We start from the raw sequence: 20,030 nt of genomic DNA, 5'->3' as shown, positions 1-20,030 counted from the left end.
CTTAGGCCAGCACACAAATTTTATAAGTATAAACTCATAACAAAGGATGTATGTTTCTCACCGCATATCTCAACACAGGTAATTTCTTTTCAAATGTAATTTAACTATCTTCATAATCTCTTTCAAAATGACTTTAAGTCCTGGGTCAAACTCTGTGGCTGCTGATGTGCAAAATGCTTTCCATTCATGGCCACACAGTGTATACTGACCGCAGGGCTGCTCAGTCTCATTTTACCGCACACATGCTCCGCTGGTGCCCAGTGAAATTCCACGATTAGTCACATCTGTACATTCATGAAGTTGTAGTGTGTAATAGTCATTTCCCATTGTATGAGGAATAGTCCGGTGTTTTATGTTACTGGACATGCAGCAAATCTGCTCCAGATTGTGTTACCGCATAATGATGCAGTCGTCAGTTTATTAGCTGCGGATTCACCCAGGAGCTTGTTGGTCTTGTCAATAGCCGCTGGTGAGATGAGACTTTCTCCAGCTGTGTGAAGCGCTCAGTAAGATGCAGAAAGGGGGCTGGTTCTTGGATTGTGCCCTAGTCTGTAAACAGTAGTTTTCTTGTCATGCCTGCATCCTTTCTTTCTCTCAAAAAAGAAAAAAGTTTCTGCTTTCTATGTGTCATCATGAGGTGATTGCTGTGGTGGACATTAGCTTTCCAGATGAGTGGCCTCCATGCTTTCCCCCAAGATTTAATTTATGCAGCATCGTCTGGCTGAACATAAATGCTTTTTTTTTTAATGTCTTACTTCACGTGTACACGTGGAAGCTGCCAACTACAACCACAGTCTGGGCCTTTGCGTCAGAGAGTCATACGCTGCTCTCTCATTTCCCTACCTAGATTTATAACTCCAGAAATCAAACCAGCAACGTTAGGATGACAGTTCTGAAGTGATTCATGTTACAGCTTGTGAAAATATATAAAAGTAAAAGCTACTGCACAGGTGCTGATGTAAGTTTCAGAATATAATTCAAAAATATTGAGCCAGGTTATGTACAAATTAACCAGTGACTACCTTGTAGTTGCTCCATGACTGTTTTAACCTGTGCGGTGTTTTGTGTCATCTTTCATGCATGGGGTGCATTTCCATCATAGTCTGAAGCATTGATTTGGTCTCTAAAAGCCTGAAATGTGATGTGTCCTGTCATTTAATAAGAAGGAAGTGGAACAAGTCCATGAACATGTTCATGGCAATCATTCTTGGTGATGTCCAAGCTTGTTTGACAACTTCTGCTCCATATTGTACTCTCAACTAACCTGTGTACTGTGTTGTTTTCTTGGACGCAGACGTCTGCTCCCCTGTTATGGAGAGTGACCATTTGGTTGTGTTTGTTTGTTTATTTGGGAATTCCAGGTCTCTCCCTAGTCTGCTCCAGGCTTCAGCTTGGAGAGCCCAACCGCCACGATTGATCCCAGCAGTTGGAGCGGCAGCGAGAGCCCTGCCGAGGACATGGAGAGGATGAGCGACTCGGCAGATAAGCCCATAGACAATGATGCCGAGGGGGTGTGGAGCCCTGATATTGAACAGAGCTTCCAGGAGGCCCTGGCCATCTATCCTCCTTGTGGACGTAGGAAGATCATCCTCTCTGATGAGGGAAAGATGTATGGTGAGTACAGATGTGTGTGAGTGGTGGTTGTAACATGTTTTTCTGATAGGTGAGAACTGAAGGCACTTGAAGGAACCTTCTGAGGTTTATGCTTATTTTTACTTTCTTGCCAATAACTAGATGAGAATTTTGATACCACCCTTATGTGTGTAGCTAAGCTTAATATGACAACTGGAAGCTGGAGGACACAGCTAGTTTGGCTCTGTGTGAAGGTAACATAACACACCTGCCAGCACATCTAAAGCTCACTAATTAACATGTTACATCTCATTTGTTTAAACCATAAAAAGTTAAAACCGTTAAAGGTAAAAGGGGTCGTTAATGAGACTATTTCTTGGCTTCCAGGAAATAACTGTGTCTAGCCAAGAGGCTGAAACATAACCCCCTGCAAAACCTCTCGTTTTTTTCTCGTATGTGTTTGCATGAATTCACTGCTGGCTGTAGTTTCATATTTCGTGTACAGACAAGTGAGCGGTATTCATCTCATTTATATCGCTACAAAAATGGGAATAAGCCCAGTTGGTGAACAATTCCTTTAAAAAGAAAGAAAAAAAAAAAAACTCTGCCGAGTAATGTAATATTATAAGACTTCCCATCTCAAATTTATCAGTGGTGGGCTCTGTGATGGTCACCATATAGCCACTAGTCTGGTTCGCAGAAGTGCAAGTTTATAAGTAAAGCAGCATGAACTATTAGTCAGTAGCAGATGGTACTGCGACTGCCACCAGCTGTGCCCCCTCTCCCCCCTCCATTTCCCTCCATTTCTGGCTGGGTGATGTCATGGAAAGAGGGAATATTTTCTCTCTCTGGTGTTGGACCGTCTCACAGCCTGTCAGTGTCAAGTGAAAGCAGAAAGCCCCTCAGAGCATTCGCTTGCAGCTGTCATGTGACCCCTCCGGCCAAACAAAATGTAAATTCTAGGAGTTGCAGTGAAACCTCTCAGCTGCCACTGCAAAGATGTGGGTCCAGACAACAGGACCCTCCCCACTGTCCCTTCCTCCTATTCCCTCATCCCCATACAGAGAAGCTGCCCCTCTGCTTTGGATTAGAGCATGACAATTTGGTTTCTCTAGAGTTATAAATAAGCAGTGCTGAGTGCTCTCAAGTTTTCTTTCTTTGGACTCTCAGGATATTGTCGCTTAAGATAGATTTAAAAGCCTAATAACAAACGCAAAAAAATGGCTTTGTTTTTGTGGGCTTGAATCTACCTCAAAATCTGCTGAAGGGACAACTGCAGTGTTGAATAGAGCTTCGTCCTGCCAGATGTGCTCTGTATCTGGTTACACATTGTCTCACTAGTAGCAGAATCATTGGGCTGCCTTTTCTGCCATTACTGAGTCAGAACTGTTTGACACAATACCAAAATGAATTTCTTTCATCTTCCAGTGTGCACACTGAAAGGATGCAGTTGGGAAACCTAGAGTATGGTTCCATGTTGCAAAATGATGACAATACTGCTGTTTTTTAGCTGCTGTGTGTGCAAAGAGCTGTAGAAAAACAGGGAAGTACCTTCTTTTGATCTTTTCTTTTGAGATTAAAGGTAGAATCATACATGCAGTCCCCTCTCCTAACATATCAGAGTTTGTTGGGACTTTTGTAACAGACAACAGATTGGTATCAGTCTGATCTATGGGTGCTTTCTCAGGGGCTCGTTGTTCAGCCCTGCAACTGTGGTTGCATCCCAGTGCCAATCCCATCATGCCATAAACTGTGACAATCTCCCAAAGCTAGGAAGGCATTAAAGGTGCCATGAGTCTTTCTTGAAGAACAAAAAAAGCAGCCAGATTTCATTTTGAATAGACAGTTTATTATTAGAGCACAATGTAAAATTAGATTAGGAACAATTGAGTGGATTTTGGATGGCGTTATTACATTGTATGCAGTGTGTACACAGTCAAATTGTCATTGTAGCACCAGAAATGGTGACATTTGGAGGCATCAGGACAATAAGTGCTGATGCCTACATTCACTCTGAAGTTAGAAATGTTTTGCAGCTACATCCCAGAAATCATGACGTGAGGCCATATACGAACTCAGTGCATTTACAGTTTTTTTGTGCAAATCTCACAAAAGGCTTACTAATGCAGATTTGGTGCAGCTGTACATTCCCTTATTCGTCTTTATGTCAAAATAATCCAATAAATTTTCACGCCTGCTATGTGCAGGACATTTAATGCAAAGACAGTCTTGCATGCAGGAGTCAATTATAAATAGGCAGCTTTTTTAGAAATGTTGAATGAGACCCAAACCCTGGCTGCATGCCTTCTATAAAAACAAAGATGCTGTCTTTGTCATGTGAGTGTGTATTCTTGGTAGGATGCCTCAGTTTTTTTGAAGTGCCCCTCGCCAACTCTTTTGAATACCATCAGAGATGATAAGTAACCAATGAAGTGGTCCTCCATGCTGCTACAAGGGATTGATTTGTTTAAAATATCCAGTGATTCGCCTTAGAAGAAGGGAAGGGTTCAACTAACCAACGCAGGGCTTAAATCCAGGTCCATGGGGGTTATTACAGCCACAGACAGTGTGGTGAACACAAAACCTCTCGTGGCATCTGAGATGAGAGTTGTCTACAAGGAGACAGGTATTTTGTAGTTGAGGGACCCTGGGGATGGCATAGTGTTCCATACACAGAGCTCATCACAAGAGGAGCCGCCCTGAGTGCCCTTAAGCCCTTTGTTATCCTGGGGTAGAGTGCAGTTAATTAGCAACAGTCTCTATAGCAACTGTGTTGCAGTACAAAACAATTGCTAATTTCTTCTTCTTAGCTTATTGTCCTGTTTACCTGAAGTGTTTCGGATATGCTGAGACCAGTGTTAGCTGGCGCTGTGCCCGTTGTCTTAGGCGGTAGAAGACACCGTATCTGCATAGACCGCATCAACCAGCACTTGCCGTGGCCCCAGAGTTTACTTAGGAGAATATTTTAAAAAGTAAAGGGAAATAGAGGGCACTGGCCCCTAGCCAAAGGCCTAAGACTCTGCAGTTGCATAATGCACCTGCTGTGCTAGGCTGCATTCATTTATCCCAGAAATAGAGTTGATAAATGAAACAACACGCTTCACTCAAATTGTATGTTTATTCATTGAGTTATGTATTTGCACTTGCCCCGCAAGCTAAATGACATTGGCGAATTTTTCTCAGTTACTGTTGAAAAAAAAAAAAAAGGAATCGCAGATTTCCATCTACTCACAAAAAATATGTAAATTTGTACTTGTAGGCTATACCATAACCATGTGGTGTTTTTCTTGTTATTTCTGCGACAGACAGGGCCACCAGTTGTATCTGAAAGTCTTTTCAAATGCTTATGGTGGCGTCCTTTCAGGTGCTTTTTAAACATCTCATTTTGCCTGCTATAAGTCTGTTTCTGATAAACACGAGCAGCAGTTATACCATTAATTGCACACATTCATCCTAAACATAAGAAATGCCATCACCAAATAAGTGAAGCACCCGTTTATTTTGTGATATGTACCTTGTAGATGGACTGCTGGACACTATGCTACTGTCCGCACATCTCTTTTGATTTAAAGCTTTTTGCATTACCACTCTGCTGTTTGCTCTGCCATCTCGTCAGTGATCCAGCCCAGACCCCCCCTGTGGGAACTAAGTGGCACTTGGTTTGCAGAGATGCCAAGGATGAGTTAGATATAATGAGCAGACCTGGCTTGCCCCCGATGGCCCAGCACTGTGCTCCTCTGGGGCTTGTCTCATCGGGCCGAGAATGCTCTGAGACAGAGCGAGCGGACCTGCTCCTCCCTGCTGGGCGGATAATGAGGAATTTTGGGATCAGCTCAGGCTCCCCGAGTCACCTACATTCACTCAGAATGGAGTGTGAGGAACTTCATTGCAGGAGAGGCATCACACACCTCCAGAATAATCCCTCATTTGTTCCCCTGCCATTGTCAGTGTAAGACTACTGTGTTTTCACACACATGGTAGTGAAAAAAGTCCAATTATTTTATGTCTTCCTCAAAAGGAGTAACTGTTGAAAGTGTAAATAGTATTGATGCAGGTATGATGAGGGAAAGAAAAGTGTCTTTTTGAATTATGATTCCAGATTTTAGGGTTGTGACAAACTGGTTATTTAGCCACCGTGGGTTGCTATGGGGATGACGTCTTTCAACCTTAAATAGTGACAAGGATCAAACAGTGCGCCTACAGTCGATGCGAATGGGTCAACAAGCATGAATCGAACTGGTTTTGTGGTCCTCTCTCGAACAGGATGGAACACTCTCAGACACTGCTGTACTCAGGTTTGCGGATAGGAATATGTTATTGATGTTAATACAGTATGTAATACAGTATATTAAAAAGGAGAAGAAAAAGAGATAAAGAGATTGTGAGCAAGAGATAGAAAATAAACAGGAACTCTATGTAATTCTGCCATCTAGCAGTGAGGTGTATGGAACAGTCACAGACAGCCAGGGATTAACCAGTGATGGCGGTCTCATATGAATGGTCCGCATCATTTGAAAGCATGTTCACTAGAGAGCATCATACATGAAGTATGAAAGATGTATCAGTTTGTCCTCCTCTCTCTCCAGTGGTGTGAAACACTCTTTAATTTGGATGATGAATTATTCAGGGTTCCAAGGCACCCACAACAGCTGTGTAAGTCAAATAGTATATGTTTTTATGTGATCTTTTCATGTCCCTGTCAACACGCCTTTTGCTGACACCCTTCTGCACCTGTTGTTTTGCGCCGCAAATGAGTGGCACACATAGATCCAAAATGCCAGAGTCAGAGTGTTTGGACAACAGCCGACAGAAACACAAAGGCAATAGATGATTTGAGATCTTAATTTCACTTGTTTTGTTTGTTTCAATTCCAATGTATGTTCAGCCTTTGACCCATGTGTGTTTCTGTGTCTCTGAGAACATGCAGTTAATGAGACTCAGCCCCAAAATGGATCTACATTTAGAGCTCCCTGTTGCTGAGCAGCAGAATTGATTTTGAAGTGCATATTATTTCATGGCAGTCTGTTCAGAGGGCAGATTTCAGCTCTAACTCATACCCATGATGTGGTGACCAAGCATAACATGATGTGAGCTTCCAGTCTCCTGCCCACAGCCTTGTGTTGTTGGCGGTTCATGGCTCACGGGGCTGCTCACTGTGAACAGTGGTGATGATAGAGGGGCTCAAGGTGTAAGCAGCACTGATGCTGCCCAGACTGTGATGAGATGTCAGTGAGGAAGGATTGGATAGTACAAAAAGAGTTGACTTTGTGAGACAGAGAGAATTGCTTTCTCGATCAAATGGTATGCTGCAACACCCTAAATGCAAATGCCAAATTAGCATTTGTGATTGTTTCAATGTTTTAGGAATGTAGTCCTAGTTCTGTTTTTTTCCAGAACAGCCTGAGAAAAAAGCCAAACAAAATGCTCATTGTGTCTGTTTGTGATTTTCTGTCGGTCTGTGTGGAAGTGTTTGCCCTGAATGGTTGGATAGCAGGCTGTGGCTCTCTGCCTTCCTGAATCAGGAGTACATGGGGTGTGTCCCTGCTCTGAGGTCTGTGTGAGGCCCTCTGAGGCGGGCTTCTGGTTTCAAGTTGCATGCTCCCAATTGGCTGCTTTTGTTTGACTAAAACACAGTGAGTCTCTGAGCTTCTTAAAGCTGCAGTGTCACTTTTGTGTTCTCTTCAAGAAATCATCTGTTTGGTGCTGATTACATCATATTCCACTGATGAAACACTTTTATTCTGATGAGGTCATCTCATACGGATGGGGCCATTTTGTGTAATCAGCATATGAATGGAATCTGAATGCCAGTGTTATTTTCTCGTCCAGAGCGCAGGGACCCTCACTCCACGGCGAACAGAGACCTTCATCTCTTCCTTTGCGGTTTGTGCAAAAGAAAAAGGTCTCTCAACACTGAACACCATCTCTGGAAACAAAGGAAGACTGTAACCACAGCCATAAAATTATCATACTCAATGCTTTGTTATGGTCTGACTCCCATATCATATATGACCAATCCTATCATTATCTGTGTAATGTAATAGTAAGTGCATGTCTATTAGGTTGTGATTATCAGGAGCGTTTCCATTAACTGTTTGAGACTTTGCTTCTCTCCAAACTTGGATTCAATTGCAACTTGCTGTCAAGACTCTCTTGGCTTGCACTCACAATTACAAAAGAACGTGAGGCACAAGAGCCCGTCATGACCACAAAGTTTGGCTTTTCATTTAAACATATTGGTCGCAGTCAACATATCTTCCTTTGTGCTCAGATGCTGAATTGATCCCGAGAGATTGAAAATATTGATTTGACTCAGTGTCTTACTTTGTTGTGGAGAAGGGGGGCAGTGCACCTTCCTTGACTGTTAGCGCTGTGTTCACACATTGGACTTGCCACACAGCCAGTTCCTCGGGAGACTCATAATTACAGCCGTCCTTTCAGATTAGTCCAGCAGCCTGTCCAACTGTGGCTTCACTCCCTGGTCATTTATTTCATCCCTTTTCCTCTCCTGAGAGGCACACCTCAACACAATGACCAGGCCAACCTCTACAATAATGTATGTGATGATAAACACAGTGGCTCCTAATTGATAGAGTGATTCAGACAAGGGCTGCCTGTGCAAATTGGTCCCCTGTGAGTATATTGCACAGAGTTGGGACTAGCAGGTTTCAGCTCTGGTCTTGTTTGAGGTGTACAGCAGGGAGAGAGGAAATAGAATGGGCTGGACCCTGCTGAGTGATAAAGAGGCTGTCTTTGCCTCCTCAGCCCCGTCTGAATACAGGCACAGTTCAGCAGAGGTTGGCTGCTGTAATCCTCTCAGTGTCTCCAGGAAGGCTCAGGTTAGTGACCTGCTGCTTTGTGATGTCTTGTAAGATTTTGAGAGAACACCTCACCTTTAATCCCCCACTGTTCAACTAACACATTAGCTCAACCGCTCCTGACCCAGCCCCTGCAATAAAGCCTTTTATCCAGCTCAATAAGGTCATTTGAAGTTAACTATTGATTTCTTTTGGTGTCCAGAGAAAAAAAATAGATTTTTAAAGAGCTGTTAATTACCGCTGCACACTGCATTATATAGAGAACTTAGTTTTGCCATGGCTGGATTTTTAAATCACAAGTTGCAGGTCACAGTAAGTGTGTTTCCATCTACCTGTCTCTATGCATGTTTTCTAATTGTACATAAAAAATCCTGAGTTCAAATACCAGAAATTTGGGGGAAAATGTGGAAATATTGATATTGGAAATCAATAATCAATAAAACCAAAACACAGCAAAGTACTATGGAAACAGACTTGGCCAGTTAATCATGTCGTACGTGTAGAGTTTGACTTCACTGTCCACCAAAGCTTTTGCTCCACTGGAGACATGAAAAATTATGGCAGACCAAAACATAAGATTTGTGTGAAGCAATGAGGAAACCGTAATCTTTCTCGAATTAGTACATGAAACAAACACACATCTCGCTGTATCCTCTTCAGCTGTGGTTTAATGGCACCTGACTGAAGTAATTAGCTGCACTAACTTTATATCAGTTCAATTAAGTCCTAATATTTGAATAACAATAGTCAAAGGAAATTAATAATTTGCATATTTGTTGCCATTTTTTTTAGATTTGTGTCAAATTTGGATGGAAACTAGGCCAGTGAAACAAAATGACTTTGAAGATATTGCAGCTCAGATTTGCTCCTTTTTGTCCTGTTTTGTATTTGTGTACTGATAAATACTGATGTAATAAAAAAAAATCTTTTCACCAGAAATGTGTACCTATGCTTTCTTAACAAGGTCAGTACTGTTAAGACAGTGGCCTTCTATGCAAATCAAAGCACATATGGCAAAAAAATAAAAAAACCTAAGCAATGCTGCCATGGCTGTTAAATACAGACAAGTTTTATGGTAAATGTTGTGTTGTCAAAGGTAAAAAAAAAAAAATAATAGATAGACATGAAGCAGAAAACCCACACTCTGTTTCTTACCTCAGTTCAGAAACTCTCAGGCTTTGAAATAAATGAACTGCTTCTAATTGTAGGCTTTCATTTTTCTGTGTCCCTGCTTTTCTTGTCTAAATGAGGACTGAATAGAGCTGTTTCCTGTGGATGTGGGAGGAACACCCATGAACATGTGAGGCCACAACTGAAAGAGCCTGTGAGAGTTTTACAAGACATTAAAACGACTGCTATGTGTAAATGAGAGTATGTTAACAGATTACCATAATAATCACCTTCCACTAACTCATAAAAGTGTGAAATTCTAATTCTGATAAGTTAAAAGCCAAAACCACCAGTGCTAGAAGAATGAAAAGATGTATTTATGTGTATGCTATAATTCCTGGTTATAATATTTACATCATAGGAACTGAATCAAACACATGATACATAAATGCAGAGCCCTTGTAATGAAAACATATATGGGTTGGAACCTTTCCGTTTTAGCCCACAGGCATTGTGTGTGTGTGTGTGTGTGTGTGTGTGTGTGTGTGTGTGTGTGGGAAGAGGAGGAGGAGGAGGAGGAGGGATTTCTATTGTGTCTCAGAGAATAGCTTTAGTGTTTGTGATCATTGTGGCGTCACGCATGCGACGTCTGGCCTTGAAGTCTTTCTTATGGACCCACGCTTCCAGTGCGAGAGTCCAACAATACAGGAAGTTAAAACACTTGTAATGAACAGATGGTGGACTGTAGTCAAGTGTTATGATCAGCAGACATTCATCTTGTTTTTTTCCTCAATAGATTTGCCTGCTGAAGAGGCCAGAGTGCTCTGAAGCTCTGACCTGTATTATTATGAAAAGGCGGAGAAAAGACTTGTAAAGAACAGCTGAGGACCATTTATATTTAGTTCTAATTGTTTAAGCTTACAGTTACATAAGTAACATATTGTGTTCTCACCACACCAGTTATATGTGTTATATTCCTGTGAAATCATTCACCATGCAGGTACCTAGTTGTCAGCATGGTCTTTGGCCTCTCAGCCAGGGCTAACATAAAGCTAAACTGATAGCATGGTGTTTTCCCTCCAAAAAGGGAACTGTCAATTTTCTTTCAAGTCACAGGCTCTCCTTCACTTGGCAAGCAGTGGTTTCCCATTGATATTGCAAGTAAAAGGCTTCCTGCCCCTGCTATTCCCAAAACCTGGGACAAATGCCTTCATATTGTTGGTTTAGTCTCTTGTGATGCTAATGTCTGCCTGAGACCCTTGAGTCATCTATCATGGATGACAGGAAAGCTGGAGCCATTGTGTTGGCCTACCACAAACACACATGTACACACACACACACACACACACACACACACACACACACACACACACACACACACACACACAAACGCATACTGGGCTGTGGTCTACATAACTTTAAAAGTGGAAGAAAACAAATGAGTTTGTACCAACAGCCTAAATCAAATGTTTATTAAAAACTGATAAATGATCTTGCAGAAATATTTCTTGAGTTATTATGAACAGTTGGAAGTGATTTATTTCACGCCGCAACAAAACATCGATTCATTTCTTGATAATTTTTTTGATAAGATGATTAGTTGATATAAAAATTGCCAATCACTGTTTTCACGACCTGAAGGTAAAATCTTCAGTTTGCCTTGTTTGCCTTACCAACAGTTGAAAACTCAAAAACTAAATGGTTATATGATTGTTTCAGCAGTATATTAGATATTGGTTGTTACTTTAGAACCTAGTATTGTTCAGAATTTTGTGATGTATAGTAGACCTGCAACTAATGTAGCGCCCTATGATTTCCATGATGCAGAAAACACAAACTGAAGAGCAGAATGTGATAATAAAAATAACATCAACTGTAAAACTCAGAATACAGCAGAAATTGCACAAAATGTGGATGTAATGTATAAAAATCTGAGTTTTCCCTACCATTATAAGTGGTTGTGTTTTTTTTTTCACAGAACCTAAGCCAAATGAACAGAAAAAAAATATGCTGCTATATTTTAGTCTCATTGACACACACTGATGTTGGAGAGGGAGAGAGGGAGAGATCCATGGTGAAAAATAGTGCCATGTTGTGCTACAACTAATTCACTGATATTCATTACATTTTTAATATTTTCAGAGTAAAAATCAGTGGAATCTGGAAAAAGCTAAGATGGATTTCATAGGGCCCTACAATGATTGTTCATCTATAAAATGTCAGAAAAAAATTAAAAATGGCCCAGTTTACTAAAGCCCAAGGTGATGTCATCACGTCTTGTTTGTCTGAGCGACAGTTCAAACTCCCCTAAATATTCCGTTTAGAATCAGCCTGTTGAATCAGTTATAGTATATGTCTCAAAATGCGGAGAAGAGTGAGCACTGGATTACCTTCCCTTTCCCAAGCAGCTATGAAGCATCTTAAACTATAATTTATCAAGGAAAAATGGGTATTAAATTGCATTAAATTACATCTAGATATAAATATACATAGAATATGAGATGTCCTCAGAAAGCCAGGCATGTTACTGTTATTGGTCGTGATCATTTTGATCATCTGCAGCCTGTTTCATTCACATTTCCAATATAAGCACTGTTTAACCAAATGAAAACAAGTGATGAATTGAATGAAGGGTTAATGATAGATCTGTCCTCACAGTCCGGGCAGCATCACATGTGTACTCTGTTCTGTGAAGCTGCCCTCTCAGGCCCTGCAGAGAGAGACAGCCGAGCGGTAGAAGCCACACAGATGTAGGCAATCTGCCGACTGATTCTCGGCCAGGCCCAGTGCCGTCTCATGGCAGAGTGCTGGGCCAGATGTGACTGTGGTTGTGCCTGCATTAGAAAAAAGTGCTGTTACAGGAAATGGATGCTTTTAAAAAGGGGGGAAGAAAAAAAAACTTGAGCAGAGCAGTAAAGTATTGTTCTTGCTGCTCAAAGGACGTAACCAAGCCAGTTAAATTGTTTAATATGCCATTACTTAAATTAGCCTCAGTGTTAATGTTACACAGGTGCACAAAGGCTCTGCTGGTGAATTCAAAGACAAGTCTTTGTGTTTAGTTATGATTGGTGCTTTGAAGTTACCATGGAAATTTAAAAATGTGAAAAACAAGCCATCTGTGGTATTGATTTTGTAAAACCTGTTTTAATGCACAGATAAAGCAGTTCAAGTGGAACGCTGACTTAAGGTCTTGTTGACTTCTCACCACAGACCATTGTTAGAAGTAAAATGACATTTTTTCTTATTCCGTGTCTGATGGCTGAATGATGACCTTTATAATCTCTATTATTAATTTGAGCACATGTTCAAAAGCTGGGAGATTTTTTTTAGAAGTATATGTTAGATTGTGGACAAATTAATTACAAGCCCTCAAACCTTTCAGTGTGATTTGAAAAAGCTTAATATGCAAATATCCTTTGAGAATCTATTAATTGTTTCAGTCATTTTATTTAAGCAACAAAACAAGGTATTTTTTGGTTCCAGCCTTACATATATGAAAACTAGTTGGATGTCTTTGCCTTTTGTGGTTGTAAACTGAATGTGTTTGGGTGTTTCACAGTTGGTCAAACAGAAGAAGACATTTTAATATCCAAGAAGGGTTGAATCAAGGGCAGCAGGACTTGGTTGTAGAAACTTAAAAACATTGCACCTCTTATCCAAGGGGCTTCTTCGGTTCAGTGGTGGGGACTCCCTTGTATTTAACCTCTGTGGGGCCATTCTCAAGTCCTTTGATGCCACTTGGGTTGTCAGTAATCCTGGCTATGTAACCATGACCTGGATGACTGAGAATCTTCACAGACAAGACATTTGAGTGTATCTCCGCAGGCTGTGGGAAACTACAACAGGCTTTTCCCAACTTAGCAACTCACAACACTGATTTTTAAAGGGATTCTGGGGCTGATTTGCCACCACCTTAGATTCCTCATGCACAGGTTTTAGGATGGAAATCTGATCTCAAGGAGGATAACGTATGTGGATACAGATCCATTTTACAGATCCATATGTGGTGTAAAAGGGCAGTGATTGGGAATGCATGGTTTCAGGGCCTTTGAATATTTCCAGCACAGCTACAATAGTTTGATAACAGAGCATTTCTCAGAAATCATCAACCGTGAAAGGTCATATTTCGGTGTCAGTCCCTTAGGTCTGAAGAGCAAAGGCTTCTGTTAGCACTCACTGCTTGAACTGATGTTCAGAAATCAGATGTTCAGAAATGTAAACCTAAACTGTGCTGTGTCTGGAGTAAATGGCATGACTGTTACTTTTCCTTAATTGAAAAACCACGTTCTCTTGTACATTTCTGTTCTATTGCGATGCTCCTTACATCAACAGGCTGATGGAGGGCATCGCTTTAAAAAAATGAAAAGTGTAATGGAACAAGAAGCCCTGTAGTGGCTCTAATAGCACTTACAGTTGAACTGACTAATGTTTGAACACAGTTTTGAGTTTGAGGGCATAAATGGTTTTTACAAATAACTGCACTGAATCACACTTTCATCAGTACAGAAGATGATCCCATTTGGTTTTGTGGTAAAGTGAGGTGGTAGTGAAGGAGGAAAGAAGTCAAGGACAAGAACACAATTTAGTTGTCTTGGCTGTCTTCAGTGTGGACCAATTCTGTAAATGTTCAAAACATGGTGTCATGATTACTACAGATATCATCCATGGATTCTGACAGGCTATTTGAGTAACCCACAATTGTGAATTATAATTGACATAATATGAAGCCAAACTGTGGAAAGAAAAATGAAACTGTCTCATGTGTTTTTTCTTATTGTCATATGAGGCAGAAGGAGGCCAGATGTTGTTTACATAATGAATCTCAGCAAAACTCCCAGACATTCCCCAGGTCCAACTGATCTGCTGATTTTCTTTGTCTTATGTGATAGTAAATTGACCATCAGTGAGTGAGGAAATAAATTCTCAGTTTCTTCACAAGGTTGAGGATGATTCACTTTTTAGATTTTTTTTTTCATACAAAGTGCTGGAAGACTAAACATGATTGAAACATTATATTTTTAGGATGAAAAGCCTTGAACCTGCATGCAAGGCTGTCAGTTATGCAAAATCAAAAGCACAGGTTATACCATGCTACCATGTACTGTCAGTGCTAGATGCTTCAGCTAAGTCATGGACATCCAGGGTAATGCATATAGTGCAGCTATTCATGTCTCAGTTTACCAGACTGCCTTGACTCAAGATAGCTAATGTAGTCGGCAATAATTTCTGTTTCTTTTTGACTGAAAATAACCTTTTTGTGCATGTTGTAATAACTCGACTGGTGCAAAAACAGAACTTTTAATGAATTGAATTAGTTCCATTTATTGTCCAGCCCTGCGCTGAGATCTGAATTGTTGATTGGACAGAATAACCATTGGAAGCCTTTATCTTCGGCTTTAGAAAATTGTAATTGTTGTAATTGCCATTTTTCACTATTTTATTCACCAAACAATGTATTGATTAATCCAAAAAAATAAGCATTAACATTAATCAATAATGAAAGTAATTGTCAGTTGCAGCCCTACTGTAAATGGATATAGAAATATTCCCTTTTAAATGGTTCTTTGTGGGTCGGGTGAAGGTATGGAGATGAGGTGGCAGAGCAGAGGCAGAATAGCAGAAACAAGACAGACAGTAGCTGTAGAAAGAGTATGTCTGAAGGTACATTTTTACTTTATTCCTTGGTTAATGTGTTGTCGTGGTTGTAGAGTTTAGTTCAAAAAAGTTGACTGAGATGAGATTGAAGTTATTCGTGAGTAAAGTGTCTCAGAGGTTGGTCCACAGTGGACTGTGACAATATACCCCATTGTTACATGCAGCAGAGGGAGCCTGTCCCAGGTTCCTTAGAGGATGGATGCTGAGCTCCAAATTGGATTTCTGTATCAATGAGGAATCTGCTTTGGGATGGTCTGGAGAAAGTTGAGCTGCCATGTCTTTGTGGGGCTGCTGCTGGAGTGCCATTCATATGTGGCAGATCCTCCTGAGTCATTGAGATTCAGAGTTCACTCTGGCCTGGTGGAGGGCTTCTCCAGCTGCAACAGCACATATCTACTCACGGGTCAGACTATAAATATTTAATCCTTTTCCTGCTGCTTTGAGTAACAGGAACATCCCATAAAGAGTTAATTTTGTCAACCCTCTGCAGACCTTTGCTGCAATTGCAGGACTTTACTTTAGAACATCCAGAAACCGACTGAATGTTGTCGTAGTGTAGATTTTTCAGAACTAAAAAGCCATCAAGGCAAGAAGTAGACAGGACTGACCATAAGAAATCATACCAATGACATGATGCATTTGAGCTGCTGAGATGGATGGGCCCTAAAAGTAGAATCTTTTAGTGTTAATTTTGTTAACTATTTTTTGCTCAGTCAACACAATGAAAACAAAAGATGGAGTGTAATGACGTCGTAAAGGAGCATGTAATTGTGGGAGTTGTTGTCGTCATTGTTGAACAACCACCTTCGGCGATGAAAATCTGTCTGATATGACTCAGAAATGGCAGAAATGTCCTTGGACAAGGAATTGTGTTAAAGTTTTATTCATATGGCGTTTAGTCGTCGACTTCCTTCCTCAGTCTGACGGATTGTCTGGTGTTTCCTGTGTTATAGTTATAGCAACTAGAGGGACTGAAGGAGATATAATGCAACGACTAACCAAATGAAACGCACTGCTTAAGATAATGTAGGACACAACTCAACAAAATAAATATCATACAGGAGGTTTTGTCATTTTAGACATTTTAATGTGTAAATGTTATATATTTATCTTAAAATAGATTAAATCTGTTTTGCTTTTTTGATCAGAAACTTTAAATAATGTATCTTTTATACCCATTACAGCCTTATTGATGTAAATGCAACAAATTTACTTTATGTTATTATGACTTATTACTACCGTTTCTCTATTCTTTAGTACATTTATCCATAGACACACTGAATCTTTTGCTGTTTTGGTCAAATACACACACACACACACACACACACACACACACACACACACACACACACACACATATATATATATATATATATATATATATATAGTTGTTTAGTTGAATGTCACATTTTTGTCAGCAATTGTTGCAAACACTGGCCAGGAAAAAATGCAGGGTAGCCAGGACCCATTGAGGTTTTTTTTTTTTTTTTTTTTTTTTTCTTCAGCCTGGTGTAAAGAATGAATAATTCAACAGTAAGCAAGCTTTCAGCTGGCCATTTGTGTGCTTTGATCTAGGAATCAGGAGTTTGCATGAATGCCTGTATTGTCATGTTATGTTTCCACACTGTGTGAATTATTAAAAACAGTGCAGGCCCCTGCTTCATCTGGTTAAGTTTACACTGCAGGCGCTCTGGACAGGCAGGCTGGAATTGTAAATCCCCACATGATGTTTATTTGTCCCGTGAGGTCACATGACTGGGTTCACTTTTGCTGGCCTCACCTAAATGTCCATGTTCAAATGAGCTTTGGAGTCAACCTTAAACAACTGTAGCTAGATGTCAAAGCCCGCCCCACCCCTCTCCACTCAGCGGAACAACAGAATGCGTAGGTTTGGCAGGCAGGCAGGTGCTGCAGGTGTTATAGATCTCTAGATCTCTCTCTTGTTCACAAGTCTATAATCATATTGCTTTTTATTTAAGCTCACAGGATTTTACCTTTTACTGTGATGGCCAGGAGCCTATAAGATGTTAAATGGCTCTCAAGCAAATTTCTATACATTTCCTGTGATTAAAATCAATGGAAGTTTTTGGAAGGAATTAATTTGTAAACTTTTCTTGCATCCATTGACCTGTAGTTTAAAAAAGGACATGGTGTGAGGGTAATGTATGTGGTAGAGCTGAAACAGTTCAGAAACTGATTAGTCAATGGACATAAAATTAAGAAATAAACAACTTTTCTCTCAAATTTCTTCTTAAATGTAAATATTTTCTGGTTTTCTGTGATAGAAAGCTGAATATTTTGGGGTTTTTGGTTGTTGGCGGGGGAAAGTAAGACCTTTTGAAGTCATCATGGAGAAGTTATTTTTCAGTATTTTCTGATATTTTATGGACCATACGAGTAAACAGATTGATCGTTAATTATGCCCTTACTATATGAACATAATGGGATTTAAGGGTTTGCTGTATCCAGACCAACCATGTTTGTCAGCTGGCGATCACAATGACGGTTTACGCTAGCTACCTCATGTTTCCATCATACAAACAACATGCAACACGTCCGCTCTTTCATACCTTTTGAGACGTCCTCTTGTGCTCTGTCACATTCTTTGTCCTGGTTGTAAAAAGAAAGGGCCTTTTTTTCTGATTACCTAAGAAACAGCTCGTTAACAAGTGTGGTACGTTGTGGTCCTATTGTGTCATAACAAAAGTAAGGCCTTTAATTGATAATGAAGTGACTGTAGAAAAATGCTTCATTATATTGATGGTTTAGTGCATTTCACACAGCAGCATTGTAGATCCATGGCATTGGTTGGCTACAGCTGGACACATAATTAGAGTGCCTCCTTACCTATAATTTGTGTAATAGTTTTGGTTGGCGGCATGTTATTACCATATGAAAGGGCTAAGCAGGGGTCATGTGCATTGCTACAGCAATTAGAGCAGAGCTGAGGGCAGAAGAATGTTTGGAGCTGTTGTTAATTGGAAATCTCTACAAAGCTATGCTTTAATTATAATTTAGTCAGAGCTGCACTGTTTTAAACCCAATATATTCAGTTGCCATTATTTTCTGTAATAGTATGAACAGCTAGGTCTGTTTCCTTTCAAAGCGTCGGGCTTTGAAGAGAATGAGATTGAATTAGATTAATTTGAAAGGCTGTGCTGCTGTAGGTTTTTTTCATGCTAATGCAATGTGGTGTTTTCACAGAGAAACTGCATCTGGTTTGTTTAGGAGACAAACATACCTTCTGATTTTCATCCACTCAGAATATGATTAGAGACCTTATAGTTTCTATCTTTGTGTTTGATTCCATGACTATGTTACATTCACAGAAAACCTTGTGAATGAATGTACGACTACTTAGAAAAGTTGTACAGAACCACAGAACCAGCTTTAAAAGCTCATCTCTCACAATTCATATTTTCAGAATTTATTGACTTGTGGTTGAAAAAAAATCAACACTATTAATTAATCACTCCTACATTTCATCAGAGTTTTCACAGGAAGATTCAGTCTATATGACAGCTTATAACCGAGGAATCATTGAGGCTTTTACACACAGTATCTGACCCACACACAGCTACGAACCTGGATGGCTTTTTTTCCCTATTTTCTAAAGATTCCCACTCCTCCTTTGATATTTTGACTTCATCTCTAAATATCCTGTTGTTGTCAATATTTAAAACACATTTCGTGTTTTCCTGTTCATGCAGGTCGGAATGAGCTGATAGCCAGATACATCAAGCTTCGGACCGGGAAGACGAGGACTCGGAAGCAGGTAAGACAAGAGAGGAGACGTCTGTGTTGCACGAGCATCAGAGGACTGTCAAATGTGAATGTGTTGCCTTTGTTTCTGCAGTAGAGAAACAAAGATGTAGAATCACACAATGCTTAGCTGTCCAGGAGACACCTGAGGCTGAGAAGGCCCCTGTCACTGCTGTGTTCAGATGTCCCTGGATTATGACATTCCCAAAGTCGTTGCTCTTACTTGCACTTTGTATACATATAAAAACTGCAGTTGCAGTCGGTTTGTTCAGGAGAAATTGATTCTTTAATTTCCCATTTTTAAAAGCTTTTACATACAAGCTGCCAACCTTTCACTTAAAATTCAGCCTTTCATTTTCTACAATAGAGTAGTTATGTAATGCAGCATCATTGTCATTTGAAAAGAGAGCATCCACTGTAGCTCTGCCATGCAAGTATTCCACCTCATGACTTAATCATGGAGGTTGTGCACTTGGCCAGAGTGGAAGCCTTTATTAGTAGGTTGGTGGAAGCATTAATAGATTGGCACTGTCTCTGTAGTTGCCTCAGTCAGTGTTGGAGAGTGCATCCTGTAACCTGCAACACACAACGTGCACTGCAAACACACAACTCTCACCACAGAGTTGAGCTCAGATCCCTGAATCAAACTGATAGTGTATATCATGTAAATGCAATATAATAATCTAGAATTCAGGGCTCTTTCTCTTATTTGTGTATCTCATAGGAATTATAGCACTACAATAAATCAGCGGATACAGTTGATTCTTGTATTTAAATGACCTGGTGATGCTTCACTAATCCACTGACTAATCGTCCCTCTAAACAGGAAATTCCCTGTATGACCACTGATTTGAGTCACAGTGATAAACAAGCCATTGTCTACAGCGACATTCGATCACTGTGTGCGCGTGAATTGATTAGTCTGGACCAGAAAGGCCGTATGTTTTCTCTCTCTGTGACTCTTCTGCTCTGTAGAGAATCAGAAAGAGAGTAGAGAGAGTTGTTTTTCACAGCTACACCAAGAAACACACCTATTTTTACTGTTACTTTAAATGTGTGTTGTGTGGAACTGCAGTTATTAATGTGACGGCTAAAAGTAATAAGTATATTAGA

General features: G+C 40.3%; 1 protein-coding gene across 6 annotated transcripts in view; it reads left to right on the top strand.

Moving 5' to 3' along the window:
* Positions 1-20,030, top strand: part of tead1b (TEA domain family member 1b) — a 49,209-nt gene that overhangs the window by 13,917 nt on the left and 15,262 nt on the right. For all 6 annotated transcript variants that reach the window (XM_070958723.1, XM_070958705.1, XM_070958714.1 and 3 more), the window contains exons 3-4: positions 1,362-1,614; positions 18,866-18,930. In XM_070958723.1, the coding sequence (XP_070814824.1) occupies positions 1,458-1,614; positions 18,866-18,930 (222 nt within the window). In that variant the 5' untranslated portion in view covers positions 1,362-1,457. The remainder of the gene's footprint in view (positions 1-1,361; positions 1,615-18,865; positions 18,931-20,030) is intronic.

Source organism: Chaetodon trifascialis, chromosome 1, assembly GCF_039877785.1.
Source record: "Chaetodon trifascialis isolate fChaTrf1 chromosome 1, fChaTrf1.hap1, whole genome shotgun sequence".
In the NCBI taxonomy this organism is placed as follows: Eukaryota; Metazoa; Chordata; class Actinopteri; order Chaetodontiformes; family Chaetodontidae; genus Chaetodon; species Chaetodon trifascialis.
The sequence above is the reverse complement of the archived record's forward strand: the minus strand, read 5'-3'. Positions and strand labels throughout refer to the sequence as shown.